The 26,133-nt window shown below is 43.2% G+C and overlaps 1 protein-coding gene across 5 annotated transcripts in view; it reads right to left on the reverse strand.

Annotated features, from left to right (window-relative positions):
* The window catches only part of SH3TC2 (SH3 domain and tetratricopeptide repeats 2), a 59,689-nt gene that overhangs the window by 26,902 nt on the left and 6,654 nt on the right, over window positions 1-26,133 (reverse strand). For 2 of the 5 annotated variants that reach the window (XM_058543636.1, XM_058543666.1), the window contains exons 2-9: window positions 22,995-23,093; window positions 19,374-19,501; window positions 15,777-15,882; window positions 13,959-14,102; window positions 12,601-12,823; window positions 11,740-11,813; window positions 10,302-10,497; window positions 2,254-2,387 (exon numbers count right to left, since the gene is read on the reverse strand). In XM_058543636.1, coding sequence (XP_058399619.1) covers window positions 2,254-2,387; window positions 10,302-10,497; window positions 11,740-11,813; window positions 12,601-12,823; window positions 13,959-14,102; window positions 15,777-15,882; window positions 19,374-19,501; window positions 22,995-23,093 — 1,104 coding nt within the window. The remainder of the gene's footprint in view (window positions 1-2,253; window positions 2,388-10,301; window positions 10,498-11,739; window positions 11,814-12,600; window positions 12,824-13,958; window positions 14,103-15,776; window positions 15,883-19,373; window positions 19,502-22,994; window positions 23,094-26,133) is intronic. The other 3 variants (XM_058543647.1, XM_058543656.1, XM_058543675.1) reach the window with 3 other exon arrangements.

Genomic DNA, 26,133 nt, shown 5'->3' on the forward strand with positions numbered 1-26,133 from the left:
GACCAAATGTGAATAATGAAGAAAGGAAAGAGAAGATAGATCTGAGGGTCCTAATTTTGTTTCCTGAAGTAACTTTGTGGGACGAGGTGGAAGAAGGGACAGCCTTAAGCCCAGTTTTAGACATTTTGAGTTTGCGGTACTTGCAGGAGCTCGAGGCAGAGAACGAAATAAATCTGTAGCCAAAGAGAAAAGTTTAGACTTGCAAATATAGATTTGTGACCCACAGCAGGTCACAGAGATTGGGTCAAAGTCTCAGGAGAAGCAAAGTAAGTGGGGGAGGCGGGGAGAGGGGCGATTTGTGAATGAGCCGAGGATCATCAGCATTTACTGGCAGATGGGAGCCAGTGAAGGAGGCTGAAAAGGTACCATCAGAGAGAAAAGGGGAGACACAGAGGCCAAGGTGCCTGATGGTGCAGCCACCTAACGTCAAAAAAGTGAAACAATGAGGTAAGAATCAAGCAGACTCCTTGCGTTTGGCAGCAAAGAAGTGAATGCTATTGGCTAAAGCAGCCACGGTGGAGCTGTGGAGGAGAAGGCCAGGTTCACACTCCACAGGACACTGCTAAGGAGAAGATTCTACCTCTTCCCGGCAGAGAAGCAACAGCGGCCTGTGCGCCCACTCTGGACTCTCCAGCGAACATTGAGGACAGCAGGCCCCTCACCAAGTCAAGCGTCTGCCTGCTATTCTCTGGGGAAGGCTTCTTCCGTGAGTGTCATTGCAGACCCTTGAGATCTGCAGCCACAAAGGGTAGAAGACTCTGCAGCCAAACACGGAAGAGCTAGAGCTCTGTGCTCTGGAGAGCCGTTCATGCACCTGGCCCTCACCGACGTTGAGGACGTATGCTAGTCTTACTGCAGCCATTTCTCCCCGGGCCAGGACCACTGAGAGCACAAATGGTGCATGAGTTACCAAAAGATGCTCCCTCTGGGAGAAAGAATTGCACAGAGGCACTCCCCCAGGGCATAGGCCTTGGGGGTGCTAGAATTTACCAATGAGATGTCCACTCTGCTGGTTGCCTTGGTTCCAGGGGTAGACTGCACAGTCATAAGACACAACCCAGCACCCAGCAGAGTTGCAGTCCTGGTCTTCAGAGAAGAGGCAACAGGCTGGCTGGGACCTGTTCCTGGATCTCCCCCAACCATTGGATCAACAGTTGGCAGATACTTTACATCCAAGTCTGCCGTCGACCCTCCCTCCAAGATGCACCCCAAATAGGCCTTGATTTTCATACCTCAGCTCCCCGCTACCAGGTAGCACCCATAGCTTCAGCTTCCTGGCTCAGCCTGGTGGGGCAGTGTGATCTGTTTGTGGCAAGAAAGCTCTGCCAGGGCTAGTGCTGATGCCTGAGCTAGGTGCTCCTCACAAATGCTTCTTGTGCATGGAGAAAGATTCCAACTCCCACCTCTGCTCCCAGGAGTTGATCTGAGGACCCCTTCTGCAGGATTTCTAGCTGTTCCCATGAAATGTGCTCCATTTAATCTGGCCACACAGGAGTGGGCACAACATCACTAACACTGAAGAGATAGGAGAAACTAGGATAGAAAATAGGATAGAACTACTGTCAATGGGTGAGTGTACTTCCAGACACAGAGCTGTGGGCCCTTCTCAAAGTAAGGGAAAGAAGTGTCATTCATTCACTCAATCAATCATTCAGATACTGCTGAAAACTGCTAGGCACTGAGGCCCTTCACCCACCCAAGGCTAACACACCCAACAGTCCAATGTCATTTTGTGTCAGGGGCAGTGTGGTGAAGTAGGGATTATCCTGACTAGAAAATGGGCAACGTTCAGGTACTAATTCACTTGGGCCTCAGTTTCCCAAACAGTAAAAGGAGAGGAGAAATCATCTCTTAGAGTCCTTCCAGGTGTAACATTCTACGGCCCCACTTTTATCGTTGGGGACCTGGACCTACTTCAGCCATAGAAGAAGGGACCTCAGCTACAACTCAGGAAGTTTTTCTTCTCCCAGATTAGAATGGAAAGCTCAATATGGCTGGCCTCCTATGCTGTAGCTGAGTTGGTGTCACCATATTGCATAGTTTCTAGGCAACACGTCCCACACAACCCCAGAATTGTCTGAAATCTAAAGTGAAAGTGCTGCTAATCAAATATGATTAGGTCATCAATAGAATAGTGGTCATAGCCCCAGATTCATGGGTTAGAATTTAGAGATATTCTATTCCTGCTTAGGAACACCCTCTTCATCTTGAGGAGCCTGTGCTTTCAAAGGGGTCTGAGGAGCAAACACTCACTGAGCCGGTAGACAGACGTTATGTCAGTATGAGCAAGCGTGTGGAGGAAGCTGGCACACTCAGCTTTCCTGTCACTTCCCAGGACCCACAGAGAGCATCTTTCCTCGTCACTGAAAAAAGTGGAGTTCTTGCTCCTGCATTGAAGCAAAAGACACGGACACAGATCAGTGCAAGGTTCCAGACACGACCCCTTCTCTCTCTACCCTAGAATGTAGTGCAGGACATAGAGAAGCCATCAACCCATTTGCCATAGCTGAAATCAGACTCCTCATCTTCCTGTTGTGTAATGTATGTATGCTGCCAAGGAGAAGAGCTACTAGCACCTCATCCATGGAGATCTGAGCTGAATAGGTCGAAGGAGGATGAAAACATTCCTCCTGTTGAAACTCTATCTCCCAAGAAAAACAAAGACTCTTCTCTTGACCCCTACCCTTTCTTTGAGACTATGTGGTGCCTATTTTTAATGAAAGAAATATAAGTTGGCTGCCCTAAATGTAAGGGTTGGAAAGCGACCATTAAAAGAAGTTTCTTTATCAGGTTATTTCAAGGAAACACTAGGGACAAGTAATACGATCCAGAGGAACCATAAAGAAAGTTTGACTATGGTCAGAAGAAGCCTTTCGCAATGTTGACACTGGATTCCATGACACAGAACCACAGCATTATGTAGCATTAAGGGAGGAATAGAATACTAACAGATGGGAAGCAGGTAGAAGGATGGCCAGGCGGCTGGAAGAAGTAGTTATAAATAATAGAGATCTTTATACTCGCTCTATTGTATAAATTAATTGTTGAAACGAATTTGCTTATTAGAAATTTGTCAGAGAACCCAAAAATTTGAAAACTAGAAGTGCCTTAGAAAGTTACTGAATCCGGTATCTATCTGAACAATAGTTAAGATCTCTTTCAGTTCTAAATAAAGATCTTTTTTTAACTCAGAATCCATTTTTAAAACAAAAATATCTTGGAAGCCCAAGAGTTAATAGCAGCTAATACTTTTAGGGGGCTTATTATGAATCAGACACTATTATATCATTTGATATACACAATTGCCCAATGAGGGAGGTAGCATTCTTATCCCCGTCTTACAGAGGAAGAAACCGAGGCACAGGAAAATGAAGTCGGTGGTTAGGAAGTGGTAGCGCAGGATAGAAGAAGAGCTTCTCTAGGTAAAGCAGAGTTGAGGGAGGGGCTGGGATGGAGTTGGCACGTTCTGCCACTTACACTCTGTTCCTATACTCAGATAAGGGCAGTTTGAAAGCCAGTGATGAGAAAACTATCAGTTAATAAGAATTCCTCAAGGTCACACCACTAACTCATGGCAGAACTGTCACTAAAGCTGTGTCCTGGCATCTGGCCCAGGGCTCTTTCCATGGTAATTACTGAACCCTCATCTCTCTGGCCTGACCTCCCATTTCTCCCCAGCACCACGAGAGTGTCCATCCTCAAAAGAGTGTGTAATTGAAATCTACAACTAAACTCATTTAAGGTAAAAAGAATTGTATGATTCCAAATCTCTGCAGAACTCTTAAATTTTACAAAGCATTTCTGAATTTACTACTTCATTTATTCTTCATAACAACTCTATAATGTAAGTACTTTTATCCATATTTGTAGATGAAGATTCAGAAAGATTCAGTGACATGCTCAGAATGACACAGCTAGAAAGTGGTAAAGCTGAGACCAAAGTCGAGGTCTTCTGCCACTGTGTCCGTTGCCTCACAGACGATCGGCTAACGCCCTGAGTCCCAGGTGTGTAGAGAGAGTCCAAGAAGCTTGATAAATTACGTTAGAGCTTTCCTAGCATGGAAATGGGGTTAAAGGAGTATGGAGGACTTCTGGAAATATGGCAGGCTGAAGTGCTCCACACAGGGCTACTCTTCCCATATACACAGACAAATCGTGGATAAAATGTGACAAAGATAAATATTTTAATAGCTACTTTAACTTTAAAAGAAAGAAAGGGAAATGGGAGCCAGAAACAAAAGAAGAAACCAAAGGCAAGTTGGTAAGCAAGAGCAGATGGCCCAGAGACCCTGGGGGTTCTCAGCTGAGACATTGGCCCTCAGAGCTGGGGCTCACCTTTTAATTCCCCGTAGGGACAGGAAATGTGACTTTGGACCTGTATGAAGCAGGGAAGATACACTGAGCTCCCTACAAGCTTTGAGTTCCCTATATAGCCTGAAGTCTGGAAGGGCTGCAACTTCCATAAAGAGGGTATTGGAAAACTTGCCTGCCAAGAACATACTTTCCATCTATCTGAGTCGCTGGAAAAGAATCAAACACCTGGGCTTACACCATTAGAAGGTGTGGGAACTAAATTTACACTGCACAGTGTAGGTACAACAATCAGAAAACTTAACATTAAAAAACCAGCCCTGAGGGGCCAGCCCGGTGGCGTAGTGATTAAGTTTGCCTGCTTTGCTCTGGCTGCCCAGCGTTCGCAGGGTCAGATTCCAGGTATGGACCTACACACTGCTCATCGAGCCATGTTGAGGCAGCATTCCATATACAGAATAGAGGAAGATGGGCACAGATGTTACCTCAGGGCCAATCTTCCTCAGCAAAAAAAGAGAAAAACTCAGCCCCGGATCATTGAGTTCCTCAGTTCCCAGGGGAAGCAAATGCTAAAACTCCTCTGCTGGGATGATTTCTTCAGTCCAAGAGTCATGCAAAGACAATCTTTTAAAATCTTGAAAATTCGTTCACGTAACAAAAAATACAAACCACACAAGTAAATGAACTACTGACAGAGAGCCAGCACATGCACAAATAGGTAAATTAACAATACAAGAGCTAGAAATAACAATAATCTGAAGATTAATTATAAGCATGTTTAAAATGAAAAATAAAAAGAATGAATAGAAGCTACATGAAAATATGGAACATTGTGAGCAGAAACAAGCATATGTGACAATAGCAAAATACAAATTCTGGAAATGAAAATAAAAGCATGGACATTTAGGACTACATGAGTGAGTTAAACAGCAGGTTTAGTCACAGTAGAGGAGAGAATTAGTGAAACTGAAGATCGTTCTGAGGAAATCACCCAGAATGCAGCCTTGAGTAACAAAAAGGTGAAAAATATAAAAGAATTGATTAAGCAAGATTGAGGACAGAATGACAAGTCCAACATACCTCTAAAAGGAATTCCAGAAGAGAGACTAAAAAGAATGAGAGAAAGGCAATATTCAAAGGGAGAATAAGAATTTTCCAGAATTGAAGAAAAGCATGTCTTCAAATTGAAGAAGTACACCAAGTCCTGAACAAAATAAATGAAAATAAGACAATTTTTAACATGATTTCCATTTCTTTAAGGTTATAGGTCCTTTCAGGTTTTCTTTTTCTCCTAATCCTTCTTTCTGAGTTCAATTATCTATCACTTAAGTGTTCAACTTATGAGATGAAAGAGTTAAATAGGATAAAAATATAAATTAATGAAATAAAAACAAAGAAAATAGAAGAAAATAATAAAGATCAATATGAAATTAATGAAATAGAAAACAAAGAAACAATAAAGATGGCCAACAAAAAAATTGGTTCTCTCGAAAGACTAATAAAATGGACAAAACCCTGGCAAAATGGATTCGACATCTTATATTAATAGTTGTTTTTCTCTGCACACTTTGAAGATGTTATTCTATACCCAGCTAAATAATCACCCATGAGAATATTTTAAGTATATTTAAGACAAATAAGGACTGAAGACTGAGAGTATTTACAACTCACGGATGTCCACCGAAATAACTACTAAAAGATATACACTATGATGGAGGAGGTGGACAGCTTGCTATAAATATGTACTGGAATATATCACATCTAGACGTATCATCGTCCAATTGCAAAACATCAGTAACAAAAACCTAAAAAAAGAAAACAACCAGTGAGAAAAAAAGCTGCCTAACTACAAAGAAATGGCTGTGAGATGAACAGCAAACTTCTCATCAGCAAAAATAAATATCACAGGGGCCAGCCCGGTGGCGCAAGCAGTTAAGTGCGTGTGCTCCGCTTTGGTGGCCCAGGTTTCGCAGCTTCAGATAGCAGGTGCACACCTCCGCACCACTTGTCAAGCCATGCTGTGGCAGGCGTCCCATATAAAGTAGAGGAAGATGGGCGTGGATGTTAGCCCAGGGCCAGTCTTCCTCGGCAAAAAAGAGGATGATTGGGATCGGATGTTAGCTCAGGGCTGATCTTCCTCACAAAATAAATAAATAAATAAATATCACAAGAAATGGAATTATAAAGAAGACACAGATAAACAGTGTGAAAAATAAAAGAGGGGATCTAAGAAACAGAATTTTTTTAATGTTTAATACTACAAATACTAGCTTTTCTGCTATGTTCTTTTTTCCGGTTTTGAGTGCATTAATTTTTCAATCTTGTTTATTTTTTAATTTAGGCATTTAAGTATATAAATTTCCTTTAAGTAACACTTTATTAAAATGAACTATATCTATTACAATGTGAATAAATCCTAAATTTACAATGTCAACTGAAAAAAAAGGCCAGTTGCAGAAAAATATTTATATTTTTAAATATACAAAACCATAGTATTTTCTGTTTATGAACAAATATCTATTTTTAAAATGTATCAAAAAGAGGACTGGAAAGATACACATCCACTTCAAATAGAGTTTGCCTCTGGGGTGGGAATCAGGATCAGAGGATAAAAGTAGGAAAGAGTAAAAAGGACACTTCAGTTATATCACAAGACTTTTTTCTCTTAAAACACACACACATACACAAACACATACACATCAAATACTTTTTTAAAAAACATAAAACATTTAAAAAAAGGAAGAGCATGGTGTTCTGTGACCCTCAAAAGCTCTGAGATCCCCAATATCACTCTGGCCAAATGCAAATACTGTCTATTCAGACAGAACGCCTGCCCCAAGTTTTAAGAACTGGTTTTCCAGCTGCTGTTACTGTGAAACTAGGTAGCTGGCATTGAAATCTGTGCTGAGTAAAAAAGGAAACCCACAAATTTGCTTCCGTGGAAAACCAGCATCTCTTTCCCATGTGTCAGAGGCACAGACTAAATCTGACTCAGAAAACGGCTTCTGAGAAATTTCACTCTCAATATACTGCTGATTTGGTTAAATAAATAGATAGATAAAATGCATGGATGGATGGATGGATGGATGGATGGATGGATGGATGGATGGATGGATGAATGAATGAAGGAATACACTTTAGGGAGTAACATACCTGCACAGGGAGGGAACCTGTGCGAGGGATGGAGACCAGCAAATGGGGGACCTTCTTCGGAAACCTGATACCAAATGAACATGGACAAAGAGAGACACCTAGTGGCCAGACACAAGCATAGCACACAGGGATGATGCCCAGGACTCCACACGCTGGCTGCTGTCTGTGGCCAGGTTGTTTGCAGGGTTTTCCTCTGACTATTGCGTTTCGGGGATGTCTGTCATGTAGAGAGTTCTTTAGGGGGTGTGCAATGAGCCAGTTCCCCTCTCCTCCCCTTCTTCCTCCTTCCCTGTCTCCTGGTTCACTTTCCCCTCCCCTAGTGAATGTGCAATCTCTGGTGCACTGGGTCCCACAGGTGACCAGGTGTCGGCCAACAGGGGACACTGTGGAAATAAGGAGAAGGTCTTACACCGCCACTGCAATACAGGAGATGTTCTTCAGGGTGAGCAGGTCCCCCCTACAACTAAGCCAGCTAAAATGTGATGATCAAAGTAATTTAGTGATACTGAGTTATTGTCATTTGGGGCAAAGTACGAGGTGCAGAAGTCCGAATATAATTCATGAAACCAGACACCTGCCCCCGATATCCTATTAAAACTGCCTCTCAAAGATTACCACCCAGAACAATAACAGCAATAATAAGAGTTAATGCATATTGATCATACACAAAGACACTGTGCCAGGCACCATTCTAAGTACTTTACAAGTATCAGCCCATTTAAACTCATGACCATCCTATCAGGCAGGGCCTAATATTATACACACTTTACAGATAAGAAAATAGAGGCATAGAGAGGCAGATTAACATATCCAAAGCCACACAGGTGGTAAGCTAATGGAGACACATGATGTTCTCACATGACCCCCAAATGCCTTTTGGGCAGCCTGGCGCTCTGGAACTCTGGAACTCTGTCAACCATTAAACTACACTGCCCAGTGACCTCCCAATGGCCAGGCTCAAAGACCTTTCCTCAGTTCGCCCTGCTTAAACCTCTGAGGCCTGCAACGGTGTGTTAACCACCCCTCACCTCCCCCGTGGCTGGTTCCTTCCTCTCAGCCAGTTCCTCTGTCTCCCTTATGTTCTTTCTTTCTTTACTCTGCAAATGGAGGCACCCTCCAAGGTTCTGCCCCACCAACTCAATTTCCATTCTCTTTATTCTTTCCTCCTGTCTCCAGGACCTCGGTTGCAGCACTCATTGGATTTAACATCAGGATTCTGGGGTTCCAGACCCAAGGCCTTGTGTTCAGCCCTTTCACTGCTGGGCCCTCACTTCCCCCTGCAGTAAAATGAGGGGGTTTAGAGCAGTGGTCTCACCTTGGCTGCACACTAGCCCCACCTGGGAGCCTTCATAACCATCGCTGCCCAGGCACCGCCAGACCAATGAGATAGAACTTCGGGGGGAGGGAAGAGGTGGTGCAGAACACGGGTATCCATATTTGGAAAGCTCCGGAAAGCTTTAAATTCCTGCTGATGGGTCCTCAGCAGTACCCTCTCCTCTCCATTCCCCCTGCCCCTTCCTAAGCGCTGGCCTTAGTTTCTCACTGGTCTCCTGCCTCCAGGCTCTCCCCTGCCCACACGCGCCTCACCCAAAGCCAGAGTTAGCTTCCTAGAGAGAAGTTCCAGTCACACCATTTGTCACCCTTGCTCAGAGACACTCAGTGGCTCCCCATTCTCTGCCAGGTGGAGGTCAGGCCCCTGGCACAGGCATTCCCATCTTCCACGTCATGACTCCACTGAGCCTTGGCCACGCCAGTGCCCTCCTGGTAACCACTGCCCTGCCTCCCGACGGACACGAGTCGTTCCTCGACATCCCCTCACTTTCCTCCCTGTGACCTCCTTTCCCCTTTTACATCTGCTGAAATATCTTACATTGTGCAAAGCTGAACTCAAATGTCACCTTTTTCATGAAAGTTCTCTTCATACCCTTTTTCTCCTTATAAACTCCCATAGCACTCTGTATCCCTCCAGGGGCTCAGTGAGCAATCTTCCTTGTGTAGAGTTACTTGGATTCCCACATTTCTGTGTGGGGAAAATGACCTTCTGTCTCCTTCCCTATAAAGGGCAGGGCTTAGAGGGAGCTTCTGCCCTTGGCCCACTCTCGTCAGGCGGCTCTTTCCCACAAGAGAAGGGATTCCAGTCTGAGTTCAGAGCCTTAGACAGCCCTGGGGCCACATTTTCCTGGAGTGCAGGGCTATGGTGTCTCTGTGTTAGCAACCAACTCTGCGTTCCCTCTCATACTTCCTGGGTCCAGGCCCATGCAGGAAGCTCACCCACAGAGACTGGTCAGCACTCCTGAGCTCTGTCCCTCCATGACAGGGCAGGTGGGGCAGGCCAGCCATCTGCAGCAGGTTGACCACGTGGATGACTCAAGGCAGAAGAGAGGGAAAGACTCACTCTACCATCCTGGCCAACGCTGACTCCACACAGTAAGCTTTCAGCAGACAGAGGAACGCTCCACTCAATAAGCTGTAACCTGTAGGGCCCTGTGTATGCCCTTCCCTGATGGGGCCCCTCCCTCGGATGGGGTGAGTAACAGAACACAAGGACCGAAATGCACTCTGGGTGCTGACAGCAGGCCCTTTGTTTTGGGCTGTGCTTCTGTTCTGGCACAGAGAAAGGCCTCAATGACCATCTGTTGAAATGAACTGAACTGACCACTCATCCCCTCCTTCCTCTCACTCCTTTGTCGGCCTCAGTTGTCAGAATGTGCTCCTCTGGCTCCATGTCACCAGGGAACCCTGAAGCTCATCTGCAAATCTGCTCAGAATGGGGGGAGGACTACTGGGGAGGCAGCCCAGCTCCAGGACACCCCACAAGGCCTCTCCGTCATACTCACATTGGGGAATAGGAATCAGGATCTATGTTCCTGGTGGGGACAAAGCCCACTTCTCCTGAGCGCATTGACTTCCCAATGAACCACTGAAGCCCAGGTATGACAAAGCCGATGATCTCGATGCTTTCTCCCTGGTGGAAATTCAGCTCATCCTTTTCTTCCCTCTCATATTCCTTCCAGGCCTTACATTTTCCTCTGCCTGTGGGGAAACAGCACAGAGGTCAACTAAATAAGGCAGAAACAGCTGAGCCTTCCACTGGCTTCCAATGTAATATGAAATGAGGGGTTTCCACACTTTAGAATTTCAAGGACCAGTAAATTTCCCCAACTCCACCCATAAAAAATACAAATTGGCAGGAATAACACAGGGTAATTGGTTTTTCTTTTTGCCAAAGTAGGACATTCAACAAAAGTAACTATCATCCACTTTCACCATCATTTTAGAAAAGAAAAGATGTTTTAACATCTGTGATTTATGGACGTCGTTTAGTTTAGTTCTCATGACGACACTTGAAGTTGGTCTTATGCTGTCATTTTACTAATGAGGAACTTGTGGCAGAGTGAGGGCACACGAATTGGCCAAAGTCACACTGGGTTTCAGTTGTGGAGCTAGAATTTGAACCCAGAACAGACTTTACAGCCGCATGTTCCTAACTACAAGGCCTTCCTTCCTCAGATAGCTAAAAATCCTGCTTAAGGTCAATTATTGATTAGATCTGATGTCTGCATTCCATAATTCCCTCTATTTCCTTTTTTTAAAGTGTTATTTGTGCATAGAATTTACAAAATTGCATTTTGCACTAGGTGTGGGGGGGCCTCTAAGGATGAAACTGAAAGGAGTGTATATTGTAGATACCTAGAGAACATTAAAGTTCATTATCCAATAGATACATACACACTTACATATATGTGTATACACATACATACCCACACAAATAGAGATTACCTAAAATGTATGCGTGTATTTATACATATACATATTCCACTCATTTATTCAACAAATAATTACTGAGTACCCACTATGTGCCAGGCCTTCTTACTCTTCCTAAATTCAAGATTAATTTCATAAAACTCTGAGTTTTGAGTAGAGATTGAAAACATGCAGCCTGCAGGCCACATGTGGCCCATGTCTGGCTTTTTTTTCACCCATATATCTTTAAATCCTTATGGTCCCTACCACTCCCTAACATCTTCCACCCAGGCCCTCATGCATCTGCGCATTCTGCCTACCACTGTAGGCATTTGTGTCTCAGCCCAGGATTGAGACCTCTCATTTCACAGGCAAGGAAGCATGATTACAGATGGTAACTGGCTTCCCCAAATCCAGTCAGTAGCAGAGGCAAGACAGGAATTCACATCAACTGACTCCAAACCTGCAGATAAAATTAGGAGGCAGGGCAATATTATCTCCCTAACAATACTGTCTTCAACTCAACCATACCGATCTGATAGGAGCCTGTCCATTCCCTCTTCCTGGAAAGGCCACAGCTTCCTGGGTAATTCTTTAGGAACCATCTGCCAATGGAAACACGAGGTTTGCAAACATGGATTTCATAAAATTAAAACAGTGAACAGAATAGTCCATTAAAGTAACAGATGGTGATAATGGTAAGTATTCTTGTTATCACTCTCATTATAATGATGGCAGACATTTATTGAGAACTTACTTTGTATTAGGCACTGTGAAAAGGAGAAAAGTTCAGCAGGCCTGGGATGTTTTCTAGCTCTGCAATTAGTTTGTCAGTTAAACAACTAACAAAGGATCCCTTTCCATTCTCACTGTCAGATTCTCCACCAGAGCCACACAGAGGGCCCACAGCCGGGGATAGTGTTTATTGTCACTCTGTATGTTTGAGTTTACAATATCTTCCAACAGGGATTCTCAAACTTTAATGTGAGAAATATCCCCTCATGTTTAAGGAGAGCTTGTATAAAATGCAGATTCCTGGATCCAACCCCAAGAGAGTCTGAGGAGGACCAGGGGGTCTGAACTTGTAGTAAAATTCCCAAGAGATTCTGATACAAATGGTCCCCAGTCCCTACATTGAGAAACACTACATTGGAGACCACGCAGTATATTTCTTCCTAGGAACAATGTCCATGTGCAATTTAGAGTTGTCTCCAATTTCATCAAATTGCGCAAACCTGACTGTTAAAAAAAGTAACAAAAAATAAAAAGCCACCCAGAATTTGTTTCTTCCCTGGCGCCATGGATGGCCATATCTGCAAGCACGCCTACTCTGTTCTGGGCAGACCTCAGTCTGCTCTGGGACCCTCTCCCAGGAGGTGGGTGGCTACTCACTGGTGGAAAGGGAGTGGCAGGGGTTCCAGGGCTGACACGGGCACCAGGCCCCGCTGACCCGTCACCAAGGACACGCCGTCCCACTCGGATCCGCCTTCAGCTATCTTCACTGAGATTAACTCATTCTTGCAAAGTGTCAAATACTCCCCTTCTTTCTCAGCTGGTTGAGCCACAGAGCACATGGCTCTGCAGAAGAAGTGGCCTGTAGATAATGAGAAAAGCCCTTCCGAGGAGTAGCAGGAAGTGAAAAGAGATTATCACCCAATGTAACGTTTCTATCCAGAGCCCAAATACTTTCCTTCCTGGGAGTAAATCACACAGCCAAGAGGGGATGCTACAGGAGGTCCTTGTGATCCCAGGAAAACTGGCACCAGGAAAAAAAAAGCCACTGAGAGGAAATTCACTTAAAATAAACACCAAAATTTCTGAGTAATTTGTGAGAATAAGGTTTAAATGAGACTTCACCTTGAAAAAAATGAAACAAAAACTTATAAAAATATATTTAACAGAACTTCAATTATAATTGCAACCTCACACTTTATCTTAGGACCAACAAAGAACAAATTACATTGATTTGGGTGAATATAACCTCTCCAACCAAATTTTATAGTGGCACAGTATGAAATTCTTTCCTTCGTATATGATTTATGCGATTCAATCACGAGGAAAATCGTTTTGCAAAATATTCTATGCAAATCTGGCTCTTTCAATGTGTCTATGATGTCATCGGTTGTTAACTGGTTGGCTATAGCCCTGATCACATTCTTCTTTGTAAACAGAATGGTGGATGCTTCAAGCAGTTCCCCCACACCACTTTCCTCCATCTCATGAAATCCTGCAGGTTTTGCAAGATTTGCAATTTTATTTTACAATCTAATTATATCATATATTTAGAAAAGTGATTCTCAATCTTAGATACACCTTACAATTATCTGGACAAATTTCAGAAAATACCAAAGCCTGGGTCCCCATCTCTGTAGATTTACTTGGCCTAGGTGGAGCCCTGGCATGGGCATCTTCTTAAAACTCCCCAAGTGGTTCTAACATCAGATCATCAGTGAGAATGGCCAACATAGCTGTTCGTGTGATGTCAATGTTAAACTGAGAGAGAGGTTTGGAGTAATATTATAACAGGTGGGTTTATTTGTGAATATTTTTATGTTTGAATGGTTTCAACAGCATCTGTTGGGAAATACAAGTCATTTTTAAATATTTACCATTTTCAACATATGAGTCTCCATAAATGCATAATGAGATGACAAAACCCAATTGCTTCCCTTTCTATCCTAATTATTTCAGGGACTCTAATAATAAATATCCAGATAAGACCCGCATCCCCACCACTACCCCATGCTCACCTTCCTGTATCAGGAGTCCCAAGTATATTGATTCCAGGTGTTTATCATCTACTGACACCTGGATCTCTGTATCCTCCACCAATCTGCAGTTGAGCCAATACTTGTGGTCAAAGAGGAGATGCTCCAAACATGCAGATACGTAGCCTAAGAAGTCAAGCCAATGAGAATGCTAAACAACATGATTTCTGCCATTAGCTGAGCACAGACGAGGGTGAGCAAGCTCACTCCTGAAGTTCCCTCCCAGACCTTGATTCCCAACCTGACTCCATTTAACTGGAATTAGAAGAGCATAAGACGGGTAGCTAGAAAATTTCTAGAATGAATTGATTCTTCTCAGCATCTGTTGGGAAATACAAGTCATTTTTAAATGATATTTACCATTTTCAACATATTTTGAGTCTCATAATATGAGATGACCAAACCCAATTACCTTTTTCTAACACTTCCCTGGAGGAATCTCCAAGATTACAATGCTGACTCTGGGGGTTCCTGGTCCCCCTTTAAAGTTCTCCTGACTTGAGGTTGAAATTTCTGTACCCCTGATGATGCAACGGCTGGGGCTTTTCCAAGACCCACAAAGGAGTCATGATGTACTCAACCTCCCCACTCTGACCCTCCACCTCATCCAGGCCCAGTAAGCTCTCCCTTGTTAAAACAGACTAAAAACTATGCAAATTGTAAAAGTCTAACAGTTATGTATAGTATTCTAAAAATGCCTATAAATGTGCATTATTTACATTAAAATTTTTCTTCTTTTGAGACTTTCTCTCTTTCTTAAGATGCAAAAACCCGTCTCTTTCCATTCTGACTCTCCGTTGTAGTGAGTTGGGCCTTCAGTATCTTCTATAATTGTGCTTCTCATACTTTAATGTGCATGCAGATCACCTGGGGACCTTATTAAAATACAAATGCTGGTTCACTGGTCTGGGGTGGGGCCTGGGATTCCGCTTTTCTAACAAGCCCCACGTGATGCTGATGCTGCTATAGTCCATGGAGCACACTTTGAATAGTGAGGAAGGATCTCTAACGGTCACAGAAGGAGGTGTGCGGTGTGGAGAGCAGAAAATCACCATGACTTAATAGAGGAGAAGTTACACCTTCTAGCCGTGAGCCATCTTGACCTGCCACCCTCACACATAGTCACTTCCTGTGTAAGTCTGCGTGGTGCCCAGTGTTTTCTGGGAGATGTAAAACGCATGTGAATTCAAGTGGCGTCCTCTTGCTTTGCTTGGTTTTGCTTTGCAATAATAACTTCCCTACCATGAGTTATTCTCCACGGAGTGAGTAGGTAAACCATTTCCCACCACACCGGTGCTGCTGCTATGCCCCAATATCCTCCTTTACCTTCTGGAAAAATCTGCAACCTGAGGCCCCTTTAGCAGATAACTCCCCCATCTCTTTCTTTGACTCTTCTCCAAAAACATGGGATAAAGTATCTGGAAAACTTTACTCTTTTGAGAAGCTACTTTGATCTTATTCAGGACTGGTTCCTTCTTTTTTTCCCAAACCATCAACTTCGAATCTATCTCAGTACTTTGAATTTAGTAGATGATCAATAACTGTGTGCCAGTCTGATCGATTATCTCATAAAGAGTCTCTCCCTGAACACAAAGTGTTGCACATGGCATTTTACAGTAATAGTTAATATTTGCTTTAGATTTTGTTCCAGGCAGTTAGCGATATTTCAAATTTTAACCATCCATGTGAAGGCTCTGCCTCTCCTAATTATCAGAGCCAGATCAATTCCTCAGGTCAAGCCCTACAAACTTCCCGAGCTGTGAAGCAGGTGCTCCTCCGCCTGCCCACTCAGCCTCATACCTAAGTTCAGGTAGGTGGAGAACTTCCAGATTTCCTCCATGGTCTTGAAAGTGATGAGGAACTGGGCCTTCTGAGACTGGATACTCACCAGCCTTGCTGAGAGGTCCTGAATAAACAGAACGATGTGTCAGCCTGGGATGACAGCATCCTGCTAACGAGCTCACATATGTACAAAATGCCTCATACGAACTTCTTTTTGTTTAATTGAGGTACAATTGACATATAACATTGTATTAGATTTAAGCATACAATGTAATGATTTGATATACAAATATATTGTGAAATGATCACCACAATAAGTTTGGTTAACGTCCACCACCTCACGTAATTACAAACTTCTTTTGTGTGATGAGAACTTTTCACATCTATTCTTTTAGCAACTTTCAAATATACAATATTGTTAACTATAGTCACCATGCTGTACATTGCATCCTCAAGACTTATTTATCCTATAACTAGAAGTTTTACCTTTTGACCCCCTGCACCCATTTTGGCATTGATTTTTACATCACCAAAAAAAAAAGGAAACAACCTAACGTTCATCAGTAGGAGCCTGGTTAAAATGAATTACAGTTCATCCATACAATGGAATGTTATGATCTTATGCAGCCGTAAAAAAGAATGAAGAAGCTCTTTGTGTATTGATACAGCCTCCAAATACACACTGCTCAATGGAACAAAAGCAACAACAAAAAGAAACCAGAGTGTGGCACTGTGGGCAGAAAATGCTACCTTTTGTGTAAAACAAAAAGTGTGTGGGGGAGGGTGGAAGAGAACTCATAGAAGGCACCGTGGAAGCAAATTTGATTGTGAATATGTGACTAATAATTATTTTTATAAAGCTGGAAAACATAAAAACCAAAGCACCCGAAAATAAAGATCATCCACAATCCCTGCTCCTAGAGATCACCCATGTTAACACTTCTGTGTATTAACTTTGAATTTTTTTTTCCTACACATGAGTTTCTATGCAACTATTCTTATATAAATAGAATCACATTACATAAATTGTTTTTTAATCTTCTTTTATCACTAAACAATATTTTGTGGGGCCGGCCCCGTGGCTTAGCGGTTAAGTGTGTGCGCTCTGCTACTGGCGGCCCGGGTTCGGATCCTGGGCACGCACCAACGCACCCCTTCTCCGGCCATGCAGAGGCCGCGTCCCACACACAGCAACTAGAAGGATATGCAACTAGGACATACAACTATCTACTGGGGCTTTGGGGAAAAAAAAGGAAGAGGATTGGCAATAGATGTTAGCTCAGATCCAGTCCTCCTCAGCAAAAAAGAGGAAGATTAGCATGGATGTTAGCTCAGGGCTGATCTTCCTCACAAAAAAAAAAAGAAAATGTTGTGACCCATCTCCTATGTCATTATATAATCTACACTATTTTTAATGATTACATATGCCATTGTTGCATTAACATAATTAATTCTTAACGTTTCCTTATGATTAGACATTTTTGAGTCATTTTAATTTATTTTAACATCCTAAACAGTACTGTTATAAACATCCTATACCTAAATCTTTGTACACATCCTTGATTGTTCTGACACAAGTAATTCTAAGAAGTGTAATTGGGACTGCAAGGATATGCACATTTTCAAGCCTAAAATGCAAGAGCCAAACTGCGCTCTAGAAAGGCTATGCTGGCTTACATGCTCACAAGCGGAGCAAGAGGAGGCCTGCGAGCCCTTCTCTTTTTTTTTAATACCTGAAAAAGCAGGCCTGAATCACTGCCCAGACCTGGTTTTCCCCTAAAATCTTTCTCTGTTGCTTGCCCACGCTTCTAGAGTTGACTATAACAAGTGATGCTCAGAAAGTCCCTCTCCCCTCAGGCCAGGTCCTGCCATCAAACATCAACCCCTGGAACTCTGTCCCGAGAGAACCTTGGGGGAAGAAGAAGAGGACAGAAGAATCCAAAGGAAGAGCCCTAGGCCAGCAAAGACAGAATTCTGGCGATCTGCCACACCAGACCCCAAAGGAGCCAGATCCTTGAGGGATGTGGATTCTGGTAATCAGGGAAGGAGCTCTAGGTAAAATTTGATTTACAGAGAATTTGCTAATTGCCAGGCACTTCAGCAAGAGCTTTATGAGCCTCATTTAACTCTCACAATAACCCTATAAAGAGAGTACAATTACATTACTTACTCCATTCCAATATACACTTTTACCACATTTAACCATTTCTGAAATAAAAGATAAGGAAGCACAGCATCATACTTAATTGGCAGCATTCATTTTCTTTTATGGAGGTATATAAAATGATGGTGCATTTTATAACCAAATGGCATTATCCCTGTTTTACAGTGAAGGAGGCTGGGGCACAGACAGGTTAAGGAATTTGCCCAAGGTCACCTGTGAGTATGCTGTGGCACCCTGATTGGATCTCAGATCCAGCCGCCTCCAGGCCTCTGCTTTGGCCTGCAAGCCTCGGCCCAGCAGGCCAGCTCAGTCAACCAAACCCAACCCCTACCCATGACAAAAGTGACTCAAATTAACAGAAACTCTAGGTGCCAATTAGCAGCTAGTGCCTCCAAGTTCCTGAATTCCAGAGATTTAAAAACAAAAACGAAAACACCCTTTACCTACTCTTTCTGGAGGAGATAGCACCAACCAAGCACAATGCCAAGCTCCCTAAACATACTGTCTCATTTACTCCTCCCAAAAAACCAGACGCTATCTCTTTTGTTACAAGACAGATTGATAGAGCAAATTTCTTTCTTTAATTTCTATCAAATTAATATAGAGACTCTAAAAATAACCAGAACATATTAGTTTATTATGTAAAGCAATATTCTCCTTCCCCCACCTCTAACTACAACAACTTTTAACCATTTCTGACTTAGTTCTCCTAGTAGTACCTCCTGAACTGTAAATAATTTGATCATACCCTTCTTTCTTGGTTTAACAATTGAAGACACTATCTACTCACTATGAAAGATGAGGAATTGGTTTATTTACTTTATTGTCTTTTCCTCCTCTAATTCTAATATTTGTAGTTATTAACTTCTGATTGGCAATTTTGGTACTTAAAAAAAAAAGGACACTTAGTGGTTACCAGCAGCTGAGGCAAGGGGATAGAGGAGAGTTATTGTTTAGTGGGTACAGAGTTTCAGTCTGGGGTGATGAAAAAGTTCTGGAATGGATAGTGATGATGGTCACACAGCAACGTGAACGCACTTAATTTCACTGAATTGTATGTTTAAAAATGATTAAAATTGAAAATTTTATGTTATGTATATTTTATTACAATAAAATTCAAATCTGCCACATTAAAAAAAAGTATACTTAGTGAGGGTAGATGTTGTAATGATTCCCATTCTGCAGAAGTCAAGTAATGTGGAAGGTCATACAACTAACAGTGGTAGATTTGAAACAAAATTTTCTGAGTCCAAATCCAGTGGTTGCCCCATTCTGAGTTCCTGCCCATTCTTGTTGAGCAGGGACTGTGTACATTTTCATTCATTCACACAGTCAGTCAGATGTTTTCTTGAGGGCCTACTTTGTTCCTGGCGCTGTCCTAGGTGCTGAGGAGCCTGGAGCAGACGGACACAAGGCAGGCTCAGAGTTTGCCCCGCTCCGCCCAAGCTCACCTTAAACAGTGCACGCACCTCCTGGTCCTCATTCTCCAGCGCCCAAAGTCGCCTCCTGGCCGCTTCCTGTAAGGGGCCGTTTACACACCTCCTGGAGCGGCTCTTCACACTGAAGGAGAGCGTCAGATCTTAAAGCAAAAAGAGAGAGAGACATCAGGCTAGAAATGCAATAAAAGGGGAGAAAGAATTAGATATGCCCCAATGTTTCCCACACCCAAACCCTAAATTGGTGTCCTCATTAGTTAGAGATTACAGGTGATCTTAATGATTCTCCAAGTACCTTCTTTAACATTTCCCCTCAGAAAAAAAAAAATGCTGAAGTCTGGAATGTTCTGGAATCTCAGGAGTTAGTTCCTGCACTCTAGTTGGTTATTTCTGCTTTGTACAGGGTTTATTCCTATGCTGCCTGGCGCTGAGGTGATGGTGCTGACATAGAAACAGCTAGGATATATATTTCCTCCTGTGGATGATTTGTGCAAGTTCCAGACAAACACTAACATCTATATTTATGGAAATGTAGTAGTATGTCAAATTTATGCTATGTAATAGATACTATACACTTTATGCATTGTAGATACACATATACATTTTCTAATCTGTTTCTTTCTGTTAATGCGTTTATTAATGTTTGTCAGGGTAATTGGTTAATGTAATGTCCATCTTTAATTTCTTCAAAATGCACATTCATTCAACCAATACTGTGAGCAGAAGCTGTTTTAGGCGCTGAGAAACAGCAGGAAACAAAATAAACGTGCTCCCTGTTCTCAGGGAGCTTGTATTCTCAGCAAGTACTCGGTTCCATGAGCACAATAATTTCAGATGGAGAAAAGTGCTATGAAGAAAATGTAAAACTATAGAGATAAGGTGATGGAGCACTTGGAGGGTGGGGTGTGCCTTCGCAGAGTGCTGTCCAGAAAGGCCACACTGAGGAGGTTCATCCTATAATTGCACTTTGCCGTGTCTTCCTTAGACAATAAGTAGCAATCCTGTTAATAATTATCAAACACAATGAACCGAGAAGGCATCGAGCTGGATAGTCATGGAGGTCTCTCTTCTAGCCTTAACTTGCCAGGGCCTTTGCAAATTCCTGAGCACATTAGAGACGGCCCCTGTCATGCTGGCCTGGGTCCACAAGGCAGCCCTGGACTCCTACCTTTAAAAGGCCTGTCTTTAACCCAAAAGTCCTGACAATGCTGTGGCTGCAGACCAGCTCCAATAAAACATGCCCAACTGACCTGACATTGCTGGATGTTTGTTCCACTCTGTTCCTCCCTGGCCTGTGTCCTAATCTCATCCAAGTCCTCCGTCTTCAGAAGTCCGGGTCCAGCCCTCCGTCTGGTGGCCTCACTGTACACTGATCTCTAGGAGGAGGTGACCCGGGGAGGAGGAGTCACATGGCCCAGGGCTCAAGACTTGGCTGTGCCCTTGCTAAGTGCGCCACCCTGAACAGTTCATTACCTCTCTACGCTTGACTTTTCTCGTTAGCAGAATGGCTTGTAGAGTACCTATCCCACAGGGGTTTTAAGAGGCTTACTAAATCAGAGTATGCATATAAAGCTTTTTGTTCAGTGCCTGGTACATATTAAATGTTCAATAAACACACTAAGCATTAGCAGTTGCCCTTTGCAAACCCCCCACCCTCACCCCAGTCCTCCAGCAATTACTGCTCTCGCTTCCCTCGTCTTGTCACACCTGTAACGAACATTGACTCAAATTGATTCTGTGATTCCTTTTCACCAAACCTGCCTCTCTTGTCCTTCCAAAGCCTGATCCCAACTCCCCTCTAGAATCTCACTCAGAATAGCCCCTGATGAATAACAGCCCCTTCAGTGTGGCTCTCTGCCACCCACGTGAATCCTTGGATATGCAACTCAAAAGACCAGGATTCAGATAAGTAAACTGCTTTTGAGATCCAACTAGTAAGAGCTGATACTCAGAGCAGTCCTCTGGGCCTACTGCCGGACCCTACAGCGCCCTCCACATCACCAGCTGCACAAGACGGGGAATAAATTTCAAGTTCACTCTAGTTTTAGTGTGAAATGCATTTTGTCATTTTTTTAATCCTTCTGAAAACCGGTCGTTTAATCATGATAACGTGTCTGATTGATTCTGTCTTTGACTCTTCCACAGAAAGGAGAGGTTGACAGCTGGAGCCAAGTCTCCCCTTGTCACTCTGTGACCTTCCTGGAAACAGCAACATGGCTGAAAACGCTGAATGATGGACAAGTTCAGCCTCAGTCGGTTAAATTTCACCTACAGGAACTTTTGTTAATTGGCCTTCATGCGTTGATTAGTTAAATGCTGACTCCACTGCGTTCATGGAACAACAGATGGTGATTCAGCTTTTTGCAGGAGTGGCTCAAGCTGACAGACAGATAAGCAGATTGACACAATAGCAAGAACAAAGGACAAGGTTTTCCTCATTGTCAACCAAGAAGTTTGACCGAATTTGAAATGAGGAAATGAAAGCATCTGGTATGACATTTATACAATATCTATTTACATGAATTATGTCCTTTAAAATGTTCATAATGTTAATCTTTTTCACAAATCTATATTCTGTATGTCAGAGAGAAGTATATTTTTGGAGGGCAATAGAACATCGTGGTTACAAACAAGGACCAGGGATTGAGTCCCTTTCTCATCAGTATTAACTGTGTGTCAGTGGGGAGGCCACCTCTCTCTCTGAGCCTCTGTTTGCCACCTTCAAAATGGTGAGTTTGGTGCCACCTCCTAGAGGTGAGCACATGAGGATGAGAAGACTATGTGGGGATCATTTAGCACATGCTTGGCACATAGTTTTCCCTCAGAAATGGTCCCTGTTACTGTACAACAGACACTGAGTCATCTACAGGGTCATCCTCAGAGTTTCTGGTACAAGGTTCAGCCCAGTGTAGCTCTCTCTAATGACAACTCTCTTTGCCAGCTTCATGAGGTCTCTGAAGGGGAACCTTGTGAGAAACGTGTATTGAGAATAAGATTTTTTTCACACTAATTTCAAAATCTTTTTCTGCTTCTGAATGATTCATACAGATGTCCTTCTGCTCAGTCAATCTCACCACACATATTCAACCCTTTATTCACTTGTCCATTTATTTAACAAATATTTATTGAGAACCTACTATGTATAAGGTACCATGTTAGGTACTATGTGGAATACAGACATGACCTCTACATATTTACTCAACTATTCATCGTTTATTTACCAAACATTTTCTGAGCACCAACTATGTACAAATAATCCTTTTATATATATTTAGAATACATAATTATTCAAAAAAATTCACCCCTGCCCTTCAGCATCTTAAAATCTAACCAATAATACACTTTCTTTAATACAGATAATATGTATGGAGCTCCTAATATGTGCCAGATTGTGAAAAGCTTTGAGTGTCAGCCTGAGAAGGTTTAACTTAATCTTGTAGGCAATGGAGAGCATTGGAAGATTTGTGAGCAAGTGAATATCATAGTCAAGGTCATGCCTACGAAGATACATTTGGTGGTGCCCAGAAGGATAAGAAGGAGGGATCATGTAGATGGGAGAGATAAGGAGGTTATTGCCATATTCTACATGGAAAATATATATGTTTTACATAGGACTTGTTTTGCGGGTTTAGATACCTGGAGTCATGTTCTGTGGCAGGAAACATTTTTCCTTGTCTTCAGATGAAGATATAAACTCACTCGATGTGGTTGGATCCTTAGAAGGAGTTTCTTTACCTGGAGACGATCAAAGGAAAGATCAATTTGTAAGAGGATAAGCAAGTTATAAGCAAGGACTTCAAGTTTTTGTCAAGCAACGATTTTTCTCCAGGGCTGGTGGCATGGAAGAATTCTAGTTGTTATCACCATTGCCTTATAATTATTTAGTACTCAATTGTTATCAAAGAAATTTCATACATGCTATCTCAATCCTTCAGCAGCCTGGGTGTCTCCATTTTAATAAAAAAAAAAAAAGAAGGGGGGACGGCCAGGTGGCGCAAGCAATTAAGTGTGCGCGCTCCACTGTGGCGGCCCAGGGTTCGCCGGTTCGGATCCCGGGCGCGCACCGACGCACTGCTTGGCAAGCCATGCTGTGGCGGCGTCCCATATAAAGTGGAGAAAGATGGGCACAGATGTTAGCCCAGGGCCAGTCTTTCTCGGCAAAAAAAGAGGAGAATTGGCAGATGTTAGCACAGGGCTGATCTCCTCACACACACACACGAAAAAAAAAACAGATTCCCGGCCACAGGTCAGACTGAGTCTCATGGCTTAGTACACTGAAGGTGCTCAGTATATGTTGAGCCTACAAAGTCATTATAGATCTGACTATAGCAAGGTGTAACGCCAATGGCTGGATAATGGAAGTGCTTGACCAGAGCAAGGGAGAGTGGCATCATTGGGGAGCTGACTGGGGTGTGGTTGTAATGGCCCTGACATGTATGATTGTCCCCAGACTGTCCTTCTGTGTGCCACTAAATAGAGTCCTGTGTGGGACTTCTCTCCTCCCCGACTCTTCAAAATGTTCCTGTCTTTGCAGCTGTAGAATTGGCGAGAAAAGGAGACGAAAGAAGATGATGACACAGGCTAGAGTGAGGGAGGAGGCTATTTTGATGGCAGAGAGTTAGAGAAAAGAGTGCAGCTATAAAGCATGAGGCAGAAGATGTAAGAGAATAGGAGGGAATTTCACAAGTCTTGCTATGGAATGTGGGCCTCCTTCACGGTATCCCCAAAATACAACTAGAGAACTGAAGTCCCGAACACATTACTTTTGGTTACTCTGTTCTTTTGAGCATGAAACTGCTCAAGGATCATACCATGGGGTCAGAATATTAAAAGCGTTACTTGGTCCTGGAAAGAGGGGTTAGGAATCATGGCTCAACCACTACTTCTGAGTCAACCATTTAATTCCCCCAGTTTCTTCAACTGCAAAATGATGGTGGGTCAAAGTCAACCAGGCCTATCGCGTTTGCATTCCGGACCTGTGCTTCTGTTGATGCAGCCCGAGAGGAACAGGGGACAGAGCAGTCATGCTCCCTCCAGTCACTGCTGGTTAGTGCTGAACCCAAATCCTCGTGCTGCTGCCAGGAGTCCCTCTCTGTGCCTATGCAGCCAGATTTTGAGACCCAAGGGGAGGACCTTCCAATGCTTCAAAGCAGAAGCAGTTAACACTTTTTTGGGTGATGTACAGGGAGAATGAAATAGATTTTGGCCTGAATAGGCAGAAGGAGGGCCCCACCAGCTCACAGCTCTTCATCCAGTGAATCTTGTTAGGGGTCAGTGCTGAAAGCTAAGCAGCTTAGCTGGAAAGCTGGCAGTAATGAGCTATCGTTGAACAAGATCATTTTGTGGTTCTGCCTCCAGGAACCAAAAGTAACTGTAGCCAAAAGGCACTGGCTTGGGAATCATGAGATGGGAGGTTGAGCACAAATCAGATTCTCCCTCACATTAGTTAAGTGGCCTTGGGCAAGACGTTTCATCTGTCCGTTTTTTGAGATTTCACTTTTCCCACTCATAAATGAGGCATTGATCCAAGTTAGTGCTTCTCAACCCTGGCTGTCTCTTTGAATCGCCCGAGTTGCTTTTTAAAAATACCGGCGCCTAGGCCTCATCTCCAGCAAAGCTGATTTATGTGGTTTGTAGTGCAGCCCAGCCATAGCTATTTTTATTAAGTTCCCCAAATGATTCTAATTTGAGCCAGTGTTGAAAACCACATGTCTACATTGGTGCTTCTAAACCTTTAATGTGGGTATTAATCACCTGGGATATTGATAAAATGCAGATTCTGCCTCAGTGGTTGAAAGCCTGAGGTTCTGCGTTTCTAATATGATCCCAGGTGATGCTTCTGCTGGTCCCAGGATCACACTTGGAGTGGTGCCTGCTTCTCTACTCTAGGACGAAGTTTGGAAACTGGTAGACCAGAGGCCACAGGCCATAGCAAACCTACAAACATCTCTTTTCTTTCTTCTTCCTTCCTTCCTCTCTCTCTTTCTTTCTTCCTTCCTTCCTCCCTCCTTCCCCACCCCCCTCTTTCTTTCTTTCTTTCTTTCTTTCATTCTTTCTTTCTCTCTCTCTCTCTTTCTTTCGCCCACACAGTGCACTTTTAAAGTCTGAATTCCTTGACATCATTTAGAAAGCGGGATATTTTACATAACTCAGATGCTCAGCTTTGCTTTGAAAACTGGAAGATCTGTAGCCTGAGGCCCTCGTTCTCATGTGGCAGTAGTCCGCTGGGGCTGAGTGGTTGCCACGCCTTTACAGGGCATTTGTTCTCTGGCCACCGCAGTCCCCACACTGTCAGGTCACTCACTTACACCAGGCCCTGGCAAACTTTGGGAGTGTGTCCCTGCTGTAAGACTGCATGAGAAGAGACAATGGCCTGAAGGCAATGAGGGCCCATGAGGTGAGGGGAGAGGGCAGGGCACACAGCCCACATAGGATGTGTGAGGTTTAGAGCAGAAAATCACAGAGTTTCACAGAACGTGATTTGTGGACAGTCTGCATCAGAATTACTTAGGTACTTGTTTTGTAAAAGATGCCTGTACAAAAATACTTGTAGAAAAATATAGAAGAATATCTGCATGACTTGGAGCCAGTGATTTCCTAAACAGGATGGAAAGAGCATTACCCTCCCCCACAAAAAAGTGGATAAATTGGAATACATTAAAATTAGGAACTTCTGTTAATCAAAAGATGCAATTAAGAAAGTGAAAGGTAAGTGACAGAATAGAAAAATTATAGACAATATGTATATTCATTGAAGAGCTTGAATCCAGAATAT

Source organism: Diceros bicornis, chromosome 1 (genome assembly GCF_020826845.1).
Source record: "Diceros bicornis minor isolate mBicDic1 chromosome 1, mDicBic1.mat.cur, whole genome shotgun sequence".
Lineage (NCBI taxonomy): Eukaryota > Metazoa > Chordata > Mammalia > Perissodactyla > Rhinocerotidae > Diceros > Diceros bicornis.